General features: G+C 40.7%; 1 protein-coding gene across 1 annotated transcript in view; it reads left to right on the top strand.

Annotated features, from left to right (window-relative positions):
- Positions 1-9,893: 9,893 nt before the first annotated feature.
- LOC124264324 (N-alpha-acetyltransferase 25, NatB auxiliary subunit-like) overlaps positions 9,894-19,814 on the top strand; it is a 33,214-nt gene continuing 23,293 nt past the window's right edge. The window contains exons 1-6 of the mRNA XM_046699081.1: positions 9,894-9,961; positions 12,860-12,945; positions 14,381-14,519; positions 15,056-15,252; positions 16,510-16,615; positions 17,656-17,736. Coding sequence (XP_046555037.1) covers positions 9,907-9,961; positions 12,860-12,945; positions 14,381-14,519; positions 15,056-15,252; positions 16,510-16,615; positions 17,656-17,736 — 664 coding nt within the window. The 5' untranslated portion in view covers positions 9,894-9,906. The remainder of the gene's footprint in view (positions 9,962-12,859; positions 12,946-14,380; positions 14,520-15,055; positions 15,253-16,509; positions 16,616-17,655; positions 17,737-19,814) is intronic.

Below are 19,814 nucleotides of genomic sequence, written 5' to 3' on the forward strand. Positions count from 1 at the left end.
AGTTGAAATTTATTTATTTAAAAACGAATGTGGATATTTGCTTTACACGAAACACTCTAAAATAAAGAGTAAGTGCATCAGCACTATTTCAGATATGAGATAGTGAGTGAGTTCCGTTTTGAACTGCTTTTAGCAATATTCCAGCAATACCTCGGCGGGTGATACGTGTGAATGTGTTCATGGAAATCGAACCCTGGTCTTCGGTGAGGCGAGAACGCTTTAACCACTTGGCTTCCCCACCGCCCGACATAAGATAAAGAAATGAAAAGGGATTCAAGTACCTTACGTTGGCAGCTTCTTAGAGTGGTAATTGTGAAGTTTGGAACTACAATACTGACAAATTTATGGATAACAACTTCTTTTATTGTACATAAGTTAAAACTGGTAGAACTGGCAATTAGTGCGAGTTCTGTTTGTCATTATAAATTTTAATTACATAACGTTACAAATAATCTTAATTATAAATATTATAGACTTGGCATATATTCTATAAATAGTCAGGCATATATTCTTTAAAATATGTAGGTATATATACCATATGTGTGTGAGAGAGAGAGAGAGAGAGAGAGAGAGAGAGAGAGATTCATATGGATTATAGATATGAGCAAAATTTATATTAATCATTATGGGTTTCTATGAATATATAGCCTGGGCTCTTAACGTTGTTTTACCTGTCTCTACATTGCCCGCCCAAGGAACAGCCAGACCTAAGTATACCTGTACACTAATCTTGTCTAGAGTTAATTAGTAAGTGAGACGCTATATTCTCTAAATATCACGAGCGGGTGAATATTGTAAACGATTATATAGAGGAGAATTTTCCCTTGTCTCCATTGGCCGAGAACTGGTCACATGACAGCTATATCATCATAGTCGTGAATAATCATCCTTGAATTTTCTGAGAAGTACGTATCCATTCTTTTATGATATGGGGCGGTGGGGGAGGCTATTGGTTAACGCTTCGCTCGCCATTTCTCGTGTAATTGTTAAGAGCGACGTAAAACCAAATTCACTCAATCAGTCTTTTATGATACTAAAATTCAGATATAGTACGTGTACACTGGATGGTAGGTTAGCATATTTTTGGCCACGCAAAGCCGTGACTGTAAGCACGTAAGAGCCCACTCCCGGAGCGTGGTAAGAGCCGCGATCTAGACACGGTGACGCAAAAACAAAAACAATGTCAGCATTATATTACGTCAGAGTCAATGTTGTGTGACGTCATAACAAAGTATGACGCGTGGTCGGTATACTTAGGAGATAAACCATGTAAACGTCATGTGTTGAGTATTTATTTCATTTGGAACCCACGGCATTTGTGTAAACACAAAAGTAAACCAAAAGTCCACACGCGTTTTTCTGTCTGCACTCAGTGGCATCGAGTACGGGTACAGCAGTGAAGTGTCATCAGCCGGGCCGTTTCAAGGAATCGAATACCATTCGATCATGTTTTTCAACCAATCAGATTAAAGAACACAGTGACTTTTGGTTTACAATAGAGCCACGCAAAGGGCCATGACCAGAAACGAGGACAGCGTTTTTGTGTTTCGGTCCTGGTCGCACCTTTAAATAATCGACCGTTTTTATAAGTCTTCTGTCAAGTCGGGAAAACTTAACTTCGTTTCCAGATCATTTTAAAAGGGAAAACAGCGACACAAATCTGAGCATTCGGGAACCAGTAAACGAGGGCGGCAAGGTGCACTATATGTCACTGGATAAATAATATATAGAGGATATTATATGAGTGCCCGTGTCATACTATGTTTACGACACGAGTGCCTAGATGTTGGTATTTCACGAGCGAGAGCGAGGGATATACCGATATTTAGGCACGAGTATGATATGGGCACGAACATAATATTCTGTTTATCACCGAAGTCGTCAAATTGAGGAAAATAAACCCAAGTCCACTTTCAAACATAGGCTGGCTACACGCCGTCGCTGCATGTAGAACGCAACGTCATAGAAGAAACATGACGTCATAGCATTGTTCATGACGTCACGTCACCATGATAAAGTGATATTTTGCCCTAGGGCATCGTGTGAACAATATGAACCCCGATATTTTCGCCCTCGTAGGTACTAAACCCCTATTTTGATACCTTCATTAGATCCATTCTTACAAAATAATTTTTAGAAAAACAGGATAAGAAACGGAAAGACTCCCTGATTTCAAATTAAATTTACATACAGGTAACTACGGTACGGTTATAACGAACTCAAAAGGACTAGTTAAATGTTAGATTTTTAATGACATCAACCGTCAGTTCTGACGAATGACCTTTTGACGAATGATCTTGCAGTTTGAAGTAGTGAATCACGAATTTGTCTCTGAAATAGCGCCTCTTTCTTTCAGCCACACGACGAACGTTCAGTTCTGAATGATGAAAGTGTGAACTTCAGATATGAATAATCACTTAGTGTACGATGACAGATAAAAAAAAATAATTTTGGTGACGTTTCTTTCTCCCGTGAGTTTAGTATATATTACTTATGAGTAACAACACTGCATTGGTCATCAAAACAGAGATGTCTTATACAGAAACTGGGTTAAGAGGCTGATCCAGAGCTTGAGGAAGAGTGGTGGAAACTTCACAAGACGGGCACAGGGCAATACGGTGTCTTGGAAACAAGGAAGCTCACAACCCGCATTCCAAACCCATCTCTTTGGGGATCCATGGTTTTTGATAACAGACACGACTTACATGTGTCGGTGGACTAATAAAACATATTGCAACGTCAACTTTCATAAACTTCAGAGATGAAAACAATTTTTCTAAGAGTGTAGTAAAGTCCAAATTTCACGGAACGCATACATGTAACACGTACCAGCCATAGAGATAGAAAAGTCCCAGAATAATGTTATATGAATAGTGTTATATATGTGCGTGCGTGTGTGTGCGTGCGTGTGTACGTGCGAGCGAGCGCGCACGCGCGAGGGCGCACTTATAAGCACAAATCTATAAACCTGTGAAGGTCCAGGTTAGAAACGATCTTCAGCAACACATGCTTGTCGTAAGAGGCGACTGACGGGATACGGTGGTAAGGCTAGCTGACTTGGCATTCGTGACCAACTCGTGTTATTCCGGGACAAGCCGAATAGCGACTCGTGCCCCTCTCGATGGATTTCATATTGGCGCATGAACAACAGAACTACTTTAAACAAGAACGACAACTCTATCCCTGTTTGATTCCAATATTTCTTAATATCACCGAAGCACATGTACATTGATAGGTTGTTGTTTTGGGGATTTTTATACTTATTTATTTTAAAGAATTAAACCACTTTGATACAACTAAAAGAAAAAGAAAAACATATTTGTTAAAGACATATTCTAATGTAATTATTACCAGCGGTTCACCTTATATTTCCAATTATGTTAATTTTCTTAATAGGGTTTAATCATCACAAATGGGAATTGATTTATTGAATATACACACAAAAATATTTCAGCTACATTAAATCCAAAAGCATATACTCAAAAATGACTTTAAAATATTTCTCAGACTGAACATTCATGTAACCTTGCTGTCACACCCCTGGTGGAATTTCAAATGGATTCGCTGAAAAAAATGTGAATGACCCAAAAAACACTCAGACTAAAATATCCCCAGAGCTATGAAATATCAGCCCAATGTTAAAGATTAAGGTTGATTAATTACATACAAATACGATATTATTGATTTGAAACTCATAGCGATTATAATTACATTTCCTAAAATTGGTCGAAGCGCACGTACAATCTCCATAACAAGCCTGCAAGATCATCAGAAATACACTCACTTGGACCCATGAGAGCAGTTATGTCAACAAACGCACGTGCGTGTATTTGAATCTCTCACCGTCACTCGCATGATTCTTTTTAAAAACTTCATAATAGGCAGCAAAATCCTTTTAGCTACGTTCTTTGTACTTTCAATATGACGATATATATTTTTCATGATTCTTTAGACAATAACATAATGCCATAAACGATTTAAGTACTCGGGATTATTTTTATCAAAGCACCGCGCTCATTTACGCGCGTTCTGATTGGTTTGTCGTATTTTCGCACATAACTAGCATCGTGTGGGGGACGAGTCTTCTTGGAGGTTACGGAAAGGGGCGAGTGGTGACGAATGCTGACTTGGGTGATTCTTGTTATCGTATCCAAGATGCGTCGATCGATGTTCATAATACCGAGAAGGGTTGGTTTGCAGAGTTTCTAAAACAAACAAACGATGAAAGCTTTAAGCGCCGAGGCTATCATTGACGAGTGTAGATATATCTGATTTGAGGCGACAAGACTGTTACTGAGCCCCCGTTACACTGCTAAACCCGTTGATAACGCTTTTGGTGGACATTGATGGAAGCGAAATATATCTTGTTTCTCCGATTAAACCCTCCAGTTTTTTTCAATCCTGGTTACGAATATGCGGTTTCACTTATTTTCAAGAAACAACTCCAGTGTCCCTTTCATTCTTAGATCCTTTATATGGTTATGAATGCGGTTTCCAAACCTTGGTAAAGGCTTGTTGAAGACAAGCACCTTTAACGCATGTGCCACGACGCCCCTTTCATTCTTAAACGACATTATCCAAAATATACAACAACAGTAATAGCCGTGAAGGTCCTTAGGAATTGATCTTCAAACCCATGCTTGTCGTAAGGTACTAAGGCTTGTTGAGGTTCCTGACTTCATTGACATAGGTTCCCAATTGACGATCGATGCTCATGCCGTTCATTCTGGATTTTCTCTTCCAGACTCGATTACCGCCGTCATATAAATATTGCAGTAAGGCGTAAAACTAAACTCACAACAGAAATACATACTTTCTGAACAACATCAATCTTTGCAAAACAAATTCTGCCACCTCTTTGACAGCCTATGATAAAAAGCCCAACCAAGGTTTCTCTTTGACCAATGTTGTTAGCTAAGTGTTTGATTGTGTAACGGGACTTTTACAGTGTAAAGCTTTACCTAACCAGCCTTAGTAGAGAGGCAGAGGGATTAGTAATGGCATTACATTATGACGTCATAGTTTCCGATGATGTCACAATGTCCTGTAAAGCACTGTGCGGCATATTCATTGTACATAGCAAAACCGCCTCTTGTCACCCAAGCGATATCTTGTAGAAGCCACTTTGGGAGGGTATAATTTTTAGGGCATTATATTAATGAGATAAAAATTAATGTGAGTTTAGGTCTTTTTTTCTCGGAGTCACAGCTAGTCACTTACACTTGCGGCAAAATTTACTGACCTCAAGGACCTCTGGTAGACTTACACAAGTGTCTGAGGCAGGCCCATAGCACCGATTTCAGAAGTGGGGGTCCCAAATTGCATTTTGGTAGTTCAGTGAGGGTGTGTGTGTGTGTGTGTGTGTGTGTGTGTGTGTTAGTGTGTGTGTAGAGGATTGACTTTTAAAGTAAACTTTAGTGTCAGAAAATACCACTATTATAATTATACTACAGATAACATTTTTTTTCAGATTCATTCCTACATCGAACATAAGAATTTTCCACATGTGAACAGCCTGTGTTCACTTCTTCTCACAAAGTCATTTGCTATATCTCTCAGGTTGAGGTAGTCTGTTTTGTCCCTGTGTACATGAAGGACCATCGAGTTGTTCAGACGCCTTTGGGTCATGGTGGATCTCAGGTATGTTTTCAACCTCCTAAGGCTACTGAAGGACCTTTCACTCGCTGAGTTTGTTGAAGGCATCACTTGGATGAGCTTTATAACAGTGACAACTTCAGTGAAGAGACTGCCACCTGTCTCCTTCACGTGGGCCATCACGTCTGAGACATCCAACTCTTTGCTTTTCGACATATTCACTGACAGAATATTCAGCTGTGTTGCAAAAGCGCAGCTATCAATATCTGATCCATAGAATTTGGAAAAAATGTCAAATTCGCTTGTGTAGTCTTTTCCTGCAGCAGCATTAAGGTGTGGAGTCTCCAGGTTCTGGTATATCATATAGCCAGGTTCATTAAACCTATCTCTGATGCAGCTGGTGACCAAGTCTAGAGACATGAAATACACTTGTCTGTAATTCTGTAATACTCCTCCACCAGGTACATGGGGGTGGGATGTGGTTAGGTGTGGTGGGGTGTGTGTGCTCCATCATCTATTCTCTTGGGTGGCCAGTTCGTCCTTGGTAGAACTGGCCTAGGCGACATCAAGTGGTGTGGCTTTGATTTTCTGGTTTTGCCAGAAGAGAGAGAAGCGTTAATCATTTCTGAGGCTTACTAAGACAGCTAAGGTTGCAGAAGCCATCTTCTGTCCACGTGCAGCTGATATGGTTCCCTGGAGAGATTTGCTGAGATTGTCACTGTTTCTCAAAATGCAGACGGTTAAGTTTGCACCAAAGAGGAAGTTAAATGTTCTCATGTATGCAGACACTCCTCTAATTCGACTTTTCATCTTCGAATCTTTGACATATTCCATAGCTTCATCCCATACTTCTAACAGCACATCGTAGTTGGCCATAACTCTTTCAATGGTGTCAACTTTCACAGGATGTCCAAAGAATGTTGAACATTCAAGTCAAAACATTGATTACACAACAGTCTCGTTTACTGCTGACTGGGTTCCGTTCTATAGGGCAACTTAGTACAAAATAAGCGTAAAAAACGCATAACAGGTGTAACCAGAGCCAGATGAATTTTACGACCTTATCTTTTGAAAAGACCAACACCGTCTTGGAAATACGATTTCTTTTAACTCTAAATACCATTTTCCTTATGAAACAAGTGATCTCGTGCTTGTGATGTCCAATTTTACACGAGGAAATTCGTCGGCTGAAAGAAGGTTTCAGTTTCTGATGGTATCTGAGCATGCAAGATTAAGTGCATGACCATAGCAATGAGTGTACACAGCTCTTGGCTTAATACCCATGATCACTGAAGCTACTCCTTTTTTCACCCCTGCCATATTTGCTGCCATGTCATAACATTGTCCTCTAACTTGAGACCAATTCAGATTCAACCTCCGGAGTACATCATTGATTGCCTTAAATATGGTTTTGGCTTCAATGTTTGCAACCTCGTAGAATCCAACAAATTCGTCATGTCCCTTAAAGTTCTCATCAATCCATCTGATGCAGACTACAAGTTGCTCTTTATTAGACACATCAACACATTCGTCTGCCATTATTGAAAATAAAGTTCTTTCTTGAACAGGTTGTAACACCTCTCGCAAGACTGAGTTTGCCATAACATCAAGAAGAAGATTTTGTATCTAAGGCGAAGTATACCTATCTGTTTTCCTTTTCAACCAATTACTCAGAATAGGATCATCTTTGGCTTGGAAGACAAGTAATTGAAGAAAGTTTGAATCAGTCTCAGTTTTGTCACCTCTGAAAGCTAGTCCTTGACGAGCAAGAAACTGTAGACATGACAGAATTTTTAGAAGACATTGTCTGTTCTCCTTTCTAGTTTCATCAAACTCTGTTGACAGCGAGTGTCTTTTTTGTATGCAGAGGCAATACAATTACTCTTTCAACTGATTCTTGATGACTTTTACTCTTCATGTTTCTCAAATTTCTCAGTACCCTTCTTCCAGTTGTTGTATCCGTCAAAAATGAAAGCTTTCTCTGTGCAAGGGTTAGAGAGTTTATTTTCTTGGATTGCTTTTATGCAAATGAAACCAAAGAGTGTTCATCATAATGAAGCGCGTGGTCCTGTGCTCAAAGCTTCAGGCCACAAATCGGTGAAGTTAAGCAGCGTCGAGCTCGGAGAGTCCTTGGATGGGTGACCGTGTTTGGCAGCTTGACTCCTGAGAGTTTCTAGGACTTGAGTCCTGCCCCACAACGAAGCACATGTGACACATGTGGTCTCACCTTAGGCAAGTGAGTTTGTTCAAAATTGTCTCTGTTCACCCAGCAGGAAAATGGGTACCCGGTGGAAAAAAGTCATATGACTATAACCTTCTAGCGCCTAACAGGCAGCTTGGGTTATCCGGGGTAATAATGGCCTTGATTGTTAGCGCTATGAGCATACCTAGTGTGGAGTTTGGCGCTATATAAATGGACACATTATTATTATTATTATTATTAAAGCACTTCCATTTCTGGAACCACCCAGTCTGGCATGTTCTCTTGTGAGTACCAATCTTACGCGTAGGAAATAGTTTCTGTGGTTGATGTGGTTAGTTACCAACATCTGGAATGTTTGTTAACTTTGCATCAACACGCTTTGCACTTTAAATGCGTCGCTTTTGGATTGATTGTTTTGAGTCTTCACTGACATTACATTGAAGTCAGAAACAGATGGTGTACAAGTGTTTTCATTCATTGATTCATTACTATATTTTGCATTCATGCACTATATTTTCCTTGCTGAGCAGTGGAATGTTTCTTGACACCTCGTTGAAAATAGTCAAAAATGCTTTTCTTTCTCTTTTTCTCAACATGTTGTTCATCTACTTTACCACTGCTTTTTCTTGCACTTGCAAGCAAATGAACAAGGTACAAAATGATTGGCTGGAAGATAGATCCAGGTCTGTTGTCAAGCATGCTGTCTCGAGTCCATAAAATGTACAGACGTCTATCCATACTACGAGGTTCTGAACGCATTACAGTTCTATTTAAAACTGACCTCATTGCATACTGGACATCAGGGTATACAGACACAATCTCACAGTACTCCTTCAGCACCTCTCCTAATGCACACATATGCAGAAATAAGCACCATTTCTTGTCATGGCAGTTCTTTTGGGCTTCAAATAATATTGCTCTCTCAAATTCCTTTGCTTCATCAAATATTCTCCAACCCTCATCTGAAAGCACCAAGTTTATATAAGCTCCATCTCCTTGGTCTTTGCACCTTGACATCATACTGGTGATAGTTAGACTAGAGAGAGTATAAGACCCTCGTTTCAAATAAAGTTCTGCACTAACTAAAATGCAAAGACATTTGGAAAGAGATTCATTGCCACAGAGATATAAGGAGGCTGAATTATACAGACAGTTTTCATCTCCTGTACTTCTGTATGCTCTGTAATTTTCAGAATGAACTGAGAAATCAGGAGGAATTAATGAGGTGGAAAGTTCATCAATAATCAAAGATGATTTTTCAGCATTCAACTCAACATTTCTGTTCAGAAATTATTTTTCTTTCCTCTGAATATCTAAAATAGGCATTTCGTCACGTCTGCAAATACTTTCCTCCATGTCAAATCGATGTTACTTTGTTTGCACTGCACTATCAAAGTGATGCTTGATGGACATGTGACACCTCGGTGCCAACATACTCAGCTGTAGTACAGACGCCGGCTACGTTCACTTTCTATGTAGCTATGATGAATTTAAACTTCTGAAAGACCTCACTTACACTGCATTTTCTGCGTGAAAGGGTGATAAATGACTTGTTACAATGAAAGATTTTTCATAATTAAAGAAATTATTATTTGTTTCTTATTTGGCACCCACACATCGTTATAAAGAATAAATTTTTGTTTCATTTCATCACATTAAAATTCCAGCTCCTGGCTGCTCAAAACATTTACTCCTGAAAAAAAGGAGGCCTGTTGCTACGGGCCTGTACGGTAATAATTAATAGTTTAAATAATTTCGAAACAATATAAATAACCCTCTAACAGACTGGCTGTCCGCATATCTAGACTTGCCCAATTAAAGGATAAAATTACTATACATCCATGGACTTAGCCTTGTGTAAGCCTTGGAGCAAGGCTAGGTAGGAGAGCGCGACTCACATTTTAAAACAATCCGCGATACTATAAATAGACTGATATCTTTATAGAATGGCACAGCAATTCTATTCATGTAAGGGTCCCTGTCTTCACGTGTCGCTTCAAACATTTTCATGATGCCAATATGGCAATGTTAAACCATGATTTAAAAAAATAAGAATTGTATGTAAAGTCTCGGCACGATTGCGAGATCCGGCGAGACGATTATCCAAAATGGCGTCTCGTAGCCATGTGGAAGTGAACGAAAGGAGACTGAGGCTTATATATGGTAAGACACGTGAAGATTATCGCTTATGTAGACGGTTGTATGGAAACACACTGGCTGAAAGCACAGGGGATGTTTCTGTGTGATTTGCTTTGAGCGATTTCAATGACTATCGGGATTTCCCCAGAGGTTACTGTGTCCAAAATAGTGTATACTGCGAAGTCATACAACTCAATCAGCTTGAAATAATCCTTCATCCCATGTTTCGCATGTATTTTCACACGAAGAATGGATACTGTGTTTCACGGTATAATGTACTATGATATGATCATTGGCCTCAATGGACTGCTTTCGGACAAGAGGCTCTTTTCTCTCTTTGAATGCAGATGCCACAAAACCTAGGGCTATTGACACTTGGTATTGTCTTGATACCGGGATGGTAATCAGATCTTGTTGTTTTTTATGCTTAAAGCATGTTTGGACGTTGCCATAGTGGGGAGTGTTTGTGTAACCCTTTTTTTAAGATATATCTTTCACACTTGTCACAAATATTCATACTCATAACGATCTAGTCCAGCATATAACTAGACGTCTTTGCACTATACCAAGGTGTGCTCGATGTAGGCCTTGGCTGGAATACGAGTTTATTCATATGAACTAATGACGATCTGGACTAGAATTGGTCTTCAACTCATGCTTGTCGTTAGAGCGACTAACAGGATTGGGTGGTCAGTTTTGGTAACCATGGTAACTTGACTGATGCATGTCATCATATCCCAGTTGCAAATGCTTATAATGTGAATCATGGGATTATCAATCCTAGACTCCATTATTTACACACCACTGTTATACAGCTGAAAGATGAAAGAGTGCAGCATTAAACAACAAACAAATAAACATAAATCATAAATGTTCAAAAGAATGCACCAGCTATTCTGAAACAAGAACGCTGTAAATTGGTTCAGGAGTTTCAGGTAATATAGACGGATAAAATGGTAAACAAACAAAAGCCAGTTCCACCCACCCATCCCATGCCAACCGTAATCCATTCAATTGGTAATTTACAGTTGTAACATATTGTTAGAACATGATTCAAGTGATATTTTACTGAGGTTGACAATTTCCCTGCATACCAGGGAAGATATATTCCAGTGGGCATGATCCACTTTCAGTCCTAATTGAGACCCTGTGTCCTTGCATATCCTATTTTCAAACAATCAAGAGATTTTGCTGATATAAGCTATAACATGTGAAGCAGCACCCTAATTTACATTCACTTCTCTTCAACAAATCATGATCAACATGACTTCAAATACAAGGTCATGTGTGAATTTACTTGACATTTAGGCAATCATGAATTGCCAAATTGATGTTATATATTGATTGTTTCTTGTTATTATTGTGAATCTGTCATGGCATGATAAATGGCACATATGTTGCAGTGTCATTCATTGAAACAGTTGTTAGATATATCAACTGTCAAGTATCACAATGTATCAATATAATGCATGATTTCACAATGAATTTTGCTGTGTCATGCAGTGTACATATTGATTTTAAAAATAATAAATACACTATCTACTTAACTTATATTGCAAAATGCAGTGACCATGCACAAAGTTGGTTGGTTAGTTGTTGTTTAATGCCGCTCTCAGGAGTATTTGAGCTATATGGCAGCGGTCTGTAAATAATCGAGTCTGGACCAGACAATCCAATGATCAACAGCATGAGCATTGATCTATACAACTGGTACACAATGACATGTGTCAACCAAGTCAGCGAGTCTGACTACCCGATCCCGTTAGTCGCCTATTACGACAAGCAGCATTATACAAGAACGAAACCAAAGCAGTCTAATGTCCCCATCTGTGATATTGCTGAAATATTGCTAAAGGCTCTAGACTAAAAGCTCAGGATTCACTGATTTTGGGTTTGAAAATTGAATCCCAATTAATATTTTTGTGTCGAATATTAGGTGTAGAGATACAAGATATTGATAGGTGGTCAAAGCTTTCCCATGAACTGTGATGACAGAAAGTGAATTGGGTGATAATGGTATTTTGAAAAAAGTATAGACATGATTAAAAAGCACTTAAAGCCTCTATCTATGTTTTGGTTTCTGCCTAAACCAGAATTGGTCCCCATTACATCTAACCTGATAAATGAGGATTGTACATCATCATGGTCAACAGTTTGGATTGATGTTCATGCTATCAACCCCTGATTTGCCTTATCTAGGCTTCCATATTCACACGGGCGATAGGGTAGCCTAGTGGTTAAACTAAAGCGTTCGCTCGTCATACCAAAGGCCCAGGTTTGATTCCCAACATGGGTACCACTTCTGGTGTCCTCAGCTGTGATATTGCTATAATAGTACTAAAAGACAACTCGCTCACACTCCATATTTACAGGTTGTATTGACAAAGCTCAATTCTGTTGATTGTTGTGCTTTAAAACTTTCAGGCTCAGGCGTTATTCATTGTTTCTTCCCAAATTTCTGGCATTCTTGGTCGGAGATGTCATAATATGCTTACCTCCTCATTCATTGATCATTTAGATGCGTTTTTGTGTGACATGCAGAATTTCCCTGTCTGTGATCAGGCAGTCATGCGAATGATTCACCCCCTCTCAGATAGTCACTTGTATTAGTAACAGGGACAGTCTCGCGTACACGTTACTTCCTCTACTGTTGATTCAAATTGGAATATGTCCTACTTACTAAGTTCGTGATTTTGTGCATGAATATATACCTGAAAAAAGAAATGTGAAATGGCTAATAATATAGAGCTTTTATGACCAAAATAACATGTCTCACTGAAGGCAGTATTAAAGTGCTGTTTTAAAATATCTGAAATTAAGGAAATAACTTTAATTAAGTTTTAACAATTAGGCTCCCAACATGACATTTGATTGACAGACCATATCAGACAAACCCATCATTTCATGTTGTCATGGTTACAGACTGCCTGGACAATGGCAACAACAAGAAGGCGATCCAGGAGGCAGATAAAGTCCTCAAGAAACAGAAAGATTTCCAGTGTGCCAAGGTGAGATGCAAGCCCTGCTGTCAGGACAGTGGGGTTGTATGTGACATACTTGATGACTACCTAATAGTAGGGATAGGGGTTAAGTGTGGAGTGGGGGGCGGTGGGGTAGCCTAGTGGTTAAAGCGTTGGCTGGATCCGGGAGATTCCCCATGGGCACAATGTGTTAAATTTCTGGTGTCCCCGCCCGTGATATTGCTGGAATATTGCTAAAAGCAGCGTAAAACTAAACTCAGTCAGTCAGTCAGTAAGTGTGGAGTGGGAGTATGAAAATGGAGGGAGAATGGTTTGTAAATAATTATTACTAATTTTGTTTCAGTATATATAGAGAATCTCACTCAGTGTCTACTGATATCAATTATATCAACATGAGTTGATAAAGTTATAAATATTCAAGGCTTACCGAGGATATTTTTACTTTTATCTGACAAGTTTTTGATATATTTGATATCAGAAGACACTAGGGTGAGATTCTAATTATCATAAAGAATCACTCTTCATTAGTTTTCAGTGTACATCTCTGAACACGGTACTTGCAGTGCAGTGATGTCATAGCAAGTTTATGATGTCATAGCATTGTGACATCATCAGGTTTTTGACGTCATAGCATTGTGAGCCATGTAATTGATGATGTCAAAGCATTGCAATCTAATGTAATTGACATTGTATAAAATTACTGTCTAAACGATATCTCCGAGGATATATTGTTTGTATCTCACACAAGCAACATTTCCAGTGAAACACAGTTTTTGATGATAAACAGTGATATTTACACATGTGTGTTTAGGGGCAGTGGGGTAGGCCAGTGTTTAAAGTGTTTTTTCATCATGTCGAAGACCTGGGTTCGATTCCCCACATGGGCACAGTGTGTGAAGCCCATTTCTAGTGTTCCCCACCATGATGTTGCTGGAATGTTGCTAAAAGTGTCACAAAACCATACTCACTCAGATGTGTGTTTACATGATGTGATTTATAAGTATACTTTTAAAACGAAAATGTGTGCTCTCTTCTCTCTTTCTAATCTCTCCAGGGAATGCGTTTAAATGAAGTTTCAAGCTAGATTTAAGGTTTATTTCCTCTCGTCCACATAGATAACTGGCTCTTGTGTTGCCTTCCATGTAATGGTAAAAGTGGCGTCACTTTATACTCATTGAAATTTAATTAGACCTATGTTACTTTTGAAGCATGCTGGAAATCTATCCCTTATAGGACTTGACCAATTTAATGCTTCTTCACTGTACGAACTAAAGTTACAAAGATGTCTGATGTCATCATTATATGACCAAATGAACTGTCATTTCCAGTCCCTGGAAGTACCGACAATTAGAAATCACAGTAGTCATGGTAATGTTAGAGAAATTGTAGAATATTGTTTTCCAACCCTTTTGTGAGGATGTAATATTTTGAAAATGGTGTAATTAATGCCAAATATTTTCAGGTTCTCAAAGCGCTGGCGATGTTGCGACTGGGCCGTCATGACGACAGCTCAGCAATCCTGCAGGAAGTCCATGCTCAGCATCCCCACAATGAGGCTACGCTACAGGCGATGTCCATTTGCTACAGGGAAGTTCATAAGAGTAAGTGCATCCTGTATCCGTTTTCTTCAAAATAGATAGTACAATCATTGATAACTAACAGCTTTTGTATCCCAGTTACATAGAATGATTCTCATAGTATCAGTCACCAGATTGTCCAGGTCTAGATTTGATTATTTACCTATCTCTGTAATATAGCTGGAATATTTCTGTATAATGCCTAAAATGACAAGCATTCTCCTACAATAGAAAATGAAAACCCTGAGATTTCTGGGAAGAAAATGTCCCATGCTACTTGACCCACATGGGTACAATGTGTGAAGCCCATTTCTGGTGTCCCCTGCCGTGATATTGCTGGAATATTGCTAAAAGTGGCGTAAAACCATACTCACTCCCATGCTATTGATGAGAGTGGACTTGATGGGTCAAACTTGGTCACTTGGTTGTTAGTGTGCATCGTTGGTCTTGATATGAATCACTGGCTTGCATTGTCCAAACTTCATTATATACATGTTGGAGTGTCGGGGACTGTGATAAGCATGGAAACACATGATTATCCCAATTATTGTGTGGAACAGTGGAGCTGATTGCTGACCTGTACGAGAACGCCCATAAGTCCCGACCTGACAATGAGGAAATCCTGTCAGCGTTGTTCATGGCTCATGTGCGACTTGGTGACTACAAGAAACAGCAGCTGACTGCGATGTCGCTGCACAAGCTGCGGCCACAGAAGAACCCCTACTACTTCTGGGCAGTGATGAGCATCATAATGCAGGTGAGAGGTGAAAGTCATCACTTGATCAGGTTTAATATGTAATACGTGTATATTGCAGGTGTGTGATATGTACATGTGTATATTGCAGGTTTGTGATATGTACATGTGTATATTGCAGGTGTGTGATATGTACATATGTATATTGCAGGTGTGTGATAAGTACATGTGTGCATTGCAGGAATGTGATATGTACATATGTATATTGCGCAGCCATAGTGATATGTGCATGTGTCTATTGCACGAGTGTGATATGTACATATGTATATTGCACGTGTGTGATCTGGACATGTGTGTATTGCAGGAATGTGATATGTACATATGTATATTGCAGGTGTGTGATATGTACATATGTATATTGCAGGTGTGTGATATGTACATGTGTGCATTGCAGGAATGTGATATGTACATATGTATATTGCAGGTGTGTGATATGTACATGTGTGCATTGCAGGAACGGATATATGGATGTGTATATTGCAGGTGTGTGATATGTATATGTGTCTATTGCAGCAATGTGATATATGGATGTGTATATTGCAGGTGTGTGATATGTATGGGTGGGTATTGCACAGAATTTTCATATTGCAATATATTGCGATGCGAAAGCATGTATTGCAATATGTATTGCAATATATTGCCTGGAGTATTTTTAAACAAAAAACTACTTATAAGCGAGTTAATGCTTGACTTATAGAGCAAAAACACAACAAAATCACTATGCTTGATTAAGCTTTAATTACAACTTTTAAATGTCATAAAATAAAAATGTGAAGAATATTTGGCACAAATGAAATAAGGAAATTTCCGAAGATTTCCGAGTGTTGTGAAATTTTCTGAATGCAAGTCAAAATACCGGTTTTCAACCAGCGTATTGCAATACGTATCGTTTTCATGTCTGAACCGGTACATACCGGTAAACCGGTTATATTGCGCAGCCCTAGTGATATGTGCATGTGTCTATTGCACGAGTGTGATATGTACATATGTCTATTGCAGGAATGTGATATATGGATGTGTATATTGCAGGTGTGTGATATGTACATGTGTCTATTGCAGGAATGTGATATTGCAGGAATGGATGTGTATATTGCAGGTGTGTGATATGTTCATGGTATATTGCAGGGGCATGATATTTATGTGTTTATTGCAAGGTTGTTATGTGTGAATGTGTATATTGATGACCAGACTGAATATGTAGAACAGTGTCCCTAAATGTCAGCCTAGTCAGTCAGTCAGACATGTACACGTCTATTACAGGCTCACAGCGCCACAGACAAGAAGCTAGCAACCAGCATGTACCTGCCACTGGCTGAGAGGATGACCAAGAAGTATGTTACAGAGGGCAAGGTTGAAGCCGAAGCAGGTCAGCATGTCCACTGCAAGCAAACAAAATCTCATAATACTAAAATACATTTGTGGTATATATTTCCCTCTCACTGGTGTGTTCCTAGTGTATATTATATTGTAATTGGTTTTGAGCAGATTTGTAGTGGCATTTAGTGTAAATGCTTGTTTATATAGTAGTGTGAAATATCTGCATACCAGTGAAGTCAGAAAAGCTTTGTGTTAACAGGATTTACCTTTACAGGGGGGTCTACTCCCATTTGTGAGAACTCCCAGTTGTGAGACTCCCAGTTGTGAGACAGTGGAGTAGGTACTTAGTGGAGGTAACTTAATGAAACTCTAAAAGATAAAGTAATTAACCTACTCAGATAAATGGCTTTAAAAAATAAACACTTTGTGTAGGTAACTTCGTGATCTTTTGAAAGAGAAATTAATTTACCTACTCAGATTTACGTGTTTGAAAAATCTAGCAATAACTGTTGTAACAATAATTAATCCAAATGTATTTATTAACCTTTGACTGCTCTTTCCGATCACCATTATGGCAGGCCTTCAACAAGTAGAATATATCACCAGTAATTCAGTATCTATTGAAAACAATAAATGCTCTTCAACGAACAATGTCTTCTGTGTTAATTAACTCATTAATGAACTATGCCTCCTGCGGGTACTCTTCAGCAACAGGGCTGTTCCCACTTTCATCGTAGGGATGGGGAAGCACCACCCGTGTGCACTGAACCATTAATTAATGTGTCTCACAATTGGGAGTTCTCACAAATGGGAGGACACCTACAGGGGTAATAACTGTTTGAAGAGCACAGGTAGAGGGTTTGGATTTATGGAAGTTTGTAATTTAGTACAATCATATCCTGACAAAGTAATCCAGCAAGTTCAATTTTTATTCTAAACTATTAACAGAAACCTGGCCAGTTTTTTTAGCCTTGTGTGGAATGTGAAAGTGCTTGTGTGCAATTTTATCAGTCCCTTTGTGATCAGTTGCAATTAATGTTAAAAAATAATTTGCATCTGATCAATAATGATGACTTTGTCCCATTTCAGAAGTATTGTTGTACCTGATGATTCTGGAACAGATGGAGAGATGGGAGGATGCAGCACAGCTGCTGGAGGGGCCTCTTGGGGGTGAGTGTATGTGGGCTGGAGGGGCCTCTTGGGGGTGAGTGTATGTGAGCTGGAGGGGCCTCTTGGGGTGAGTGTATATGGGCTGGAGGGCCACATGGGGGTGTGAGGGTATGTGAGGGTATGTGAGGGCCTCTTGGGGTGAGGTGTATGTGGGCTGGAGGGGCCTCTTGGGGGGGAGTGTATGTGGGCTGGAGGGGCCTCTTGGGGGTGAGTGTATGTGGGCTGGAGGGGCCTCTTGGGGGTGAGAGTGTATGTGTGCTGGAGGGGCCTCTTGGGGGTGAGTGTACATGTATTGGAGGGGGCCCCATTGGGATGAGGTGAGTATGTGTGTTGGAGGGGCCTCTTGGGGTGAGGGTATATGTGTGTTTAAGGGGCTCTTGGGGAGGTGAGGGGTAAATATGTGTTGAGGGGCCTCTTGGGGGTGAGGGTAAATATTTGTTGGGGGCCACTTGGGGATGTAGGGTATATGTGTTTGAGGGGCCCTTTGGGGTGAGGGTATATGTGTGTTGGAAGGGGCCCCTTGGGGAGGAGGGTATGTGTGTTGGAGGGGCCACTAGGGGAGGAGGGTGTGTGTGTTGGAGGGGCCACTTGGGGAGGAGGGTATATGCGTTGGAGGGGCCTCTTAGGGGTGACAGTATTGAGAGTGATTTTAGTTTTAAGCAGCACTGAGCACTATTCCAGCTATATAGCAGCGGTCTGTAAATAATTGAGTCTGGACCAGACAATCCAGTGATCAACAGCATGAGCATCGATCTGCGCAATTGGGAACTGATGACATGTGTTAACCAAGTTAAGTTAGCGAACCTGACCACCCGATGCCGTTAGTTGCCTCTTACGACAAGCATGGGTTACTGAAGATCGCATAAAAAAAGGGCCTCTTGGGGATGAGGGTATGTGTGCTCGAGGGGCCTCTTGATGGTGAGAGTATGTGTGCTGGAGGGGCCTCGTGGGGATGAGGGTATGTGTGTTGGAGGGGCCTCTTGAGGGTGAGAGTATGTGTGTTTGAGGGGCCTCTTGAGGGTGAGGGTATATGCGTTGTAGGGGCCTATTTTGGGTGAGGGTATGTGTGTTGGAGGGGCCTATTGAGGATGAGGGTATGTGTGTTGGAGGGTCCTCTTGAGGGTGAGGGTATGTGTGTTGGAGGGTCCTCTTGAGGGTGAGGGTATATTTGTTGGAAGGGCCTCTTGAGGGTGAGGGTATGTGTGTTGGAGGGGCCTCTCGAGGGTGAGGGTATGTGTGTTGGAAGGGCCTCTTGAGGGTGAGGGTATATGTTGTTTGCAGGGGCCTCTTAGGGGTGAGGTATGTGTGTTGGAGGGGCCTCTTGAGGGTGAGGGCATGTGTGTTGCAGGGGCCTCTTGAGGGGTGAGGGTATGTGTGTTGGAGGGGCCCCTCGAGGGAAGGAGGGTTTGTGTGTTGGAGGGGCCTATTGAGGGTGAGAGTATATGTGTTGCAGGGGCCTCTTAGGGGTGAGGGTATGTGTGTTGCAGGAGCCCTTAGGGTGAGAGGGTATGTGTGTTTGATGGGCCTTTGAGGGTGAGAGCATGTTGTGTTGGGGGGCCTTGGGGGTGAGGGTATGTGTGTTGCAGGGCCCCTAGGGGGGTGAGGGTATGTGTGTTTGATGGGCCTTTTGAGGGTGAGGGTATGTGTGTTGCAGGGGCCTATTGGGGGTGAGGGTATGTGTGTTGCAGGGGCCCCTTAGGGGTGAGGGTATGTGTGTTGCAGGGACCTATTGAGGGTGAGGGTATGTGTGTTGCAGGGGCCTATGAGGGTGAGGGTATGTGTGTTGCAGGGGCCTCTTGGAGGGTGTGTGTGTGTGAAGAAATGTGTATTGGAGTTCTTGGGTGTGAGGGTATGTGTTTTGGAGGGGCCACTTGGGTGTGAGGGTATGTGTTTTGGAGGGGCCACTTGGGTGTGAGGGTATGTGTTTTGGAGGGGCCACTTGGGTGTGAGAGTATGTGCTTTGGAGGGGCCACTTGGGTGTGAGGGTATGTGCTTTGGAGGGGCCACTTGGGTGTGAGGGTATGTGTTTTGGAGGGCCAGATTGGGTTGAAGGAATGTGTTGGAGGGTTTGATAGTGT

The sequence above is a fragment of the Haliotis rubra genome, unplaced genomic scaffold (assembly GCF_003918875.1).
Source record: "Haliotis rubra isolate DU_JTF1 unplaced genomic scaffold, ASM391887v1 Scf92, whole genome shotgun sequence".
Taxonomy (NCBI): Eukaryota; Metazoa; Mollusca; class Gastropoda; order Lepetellida; family Haliotidae; genus Haliotis; species Haliotis rubra.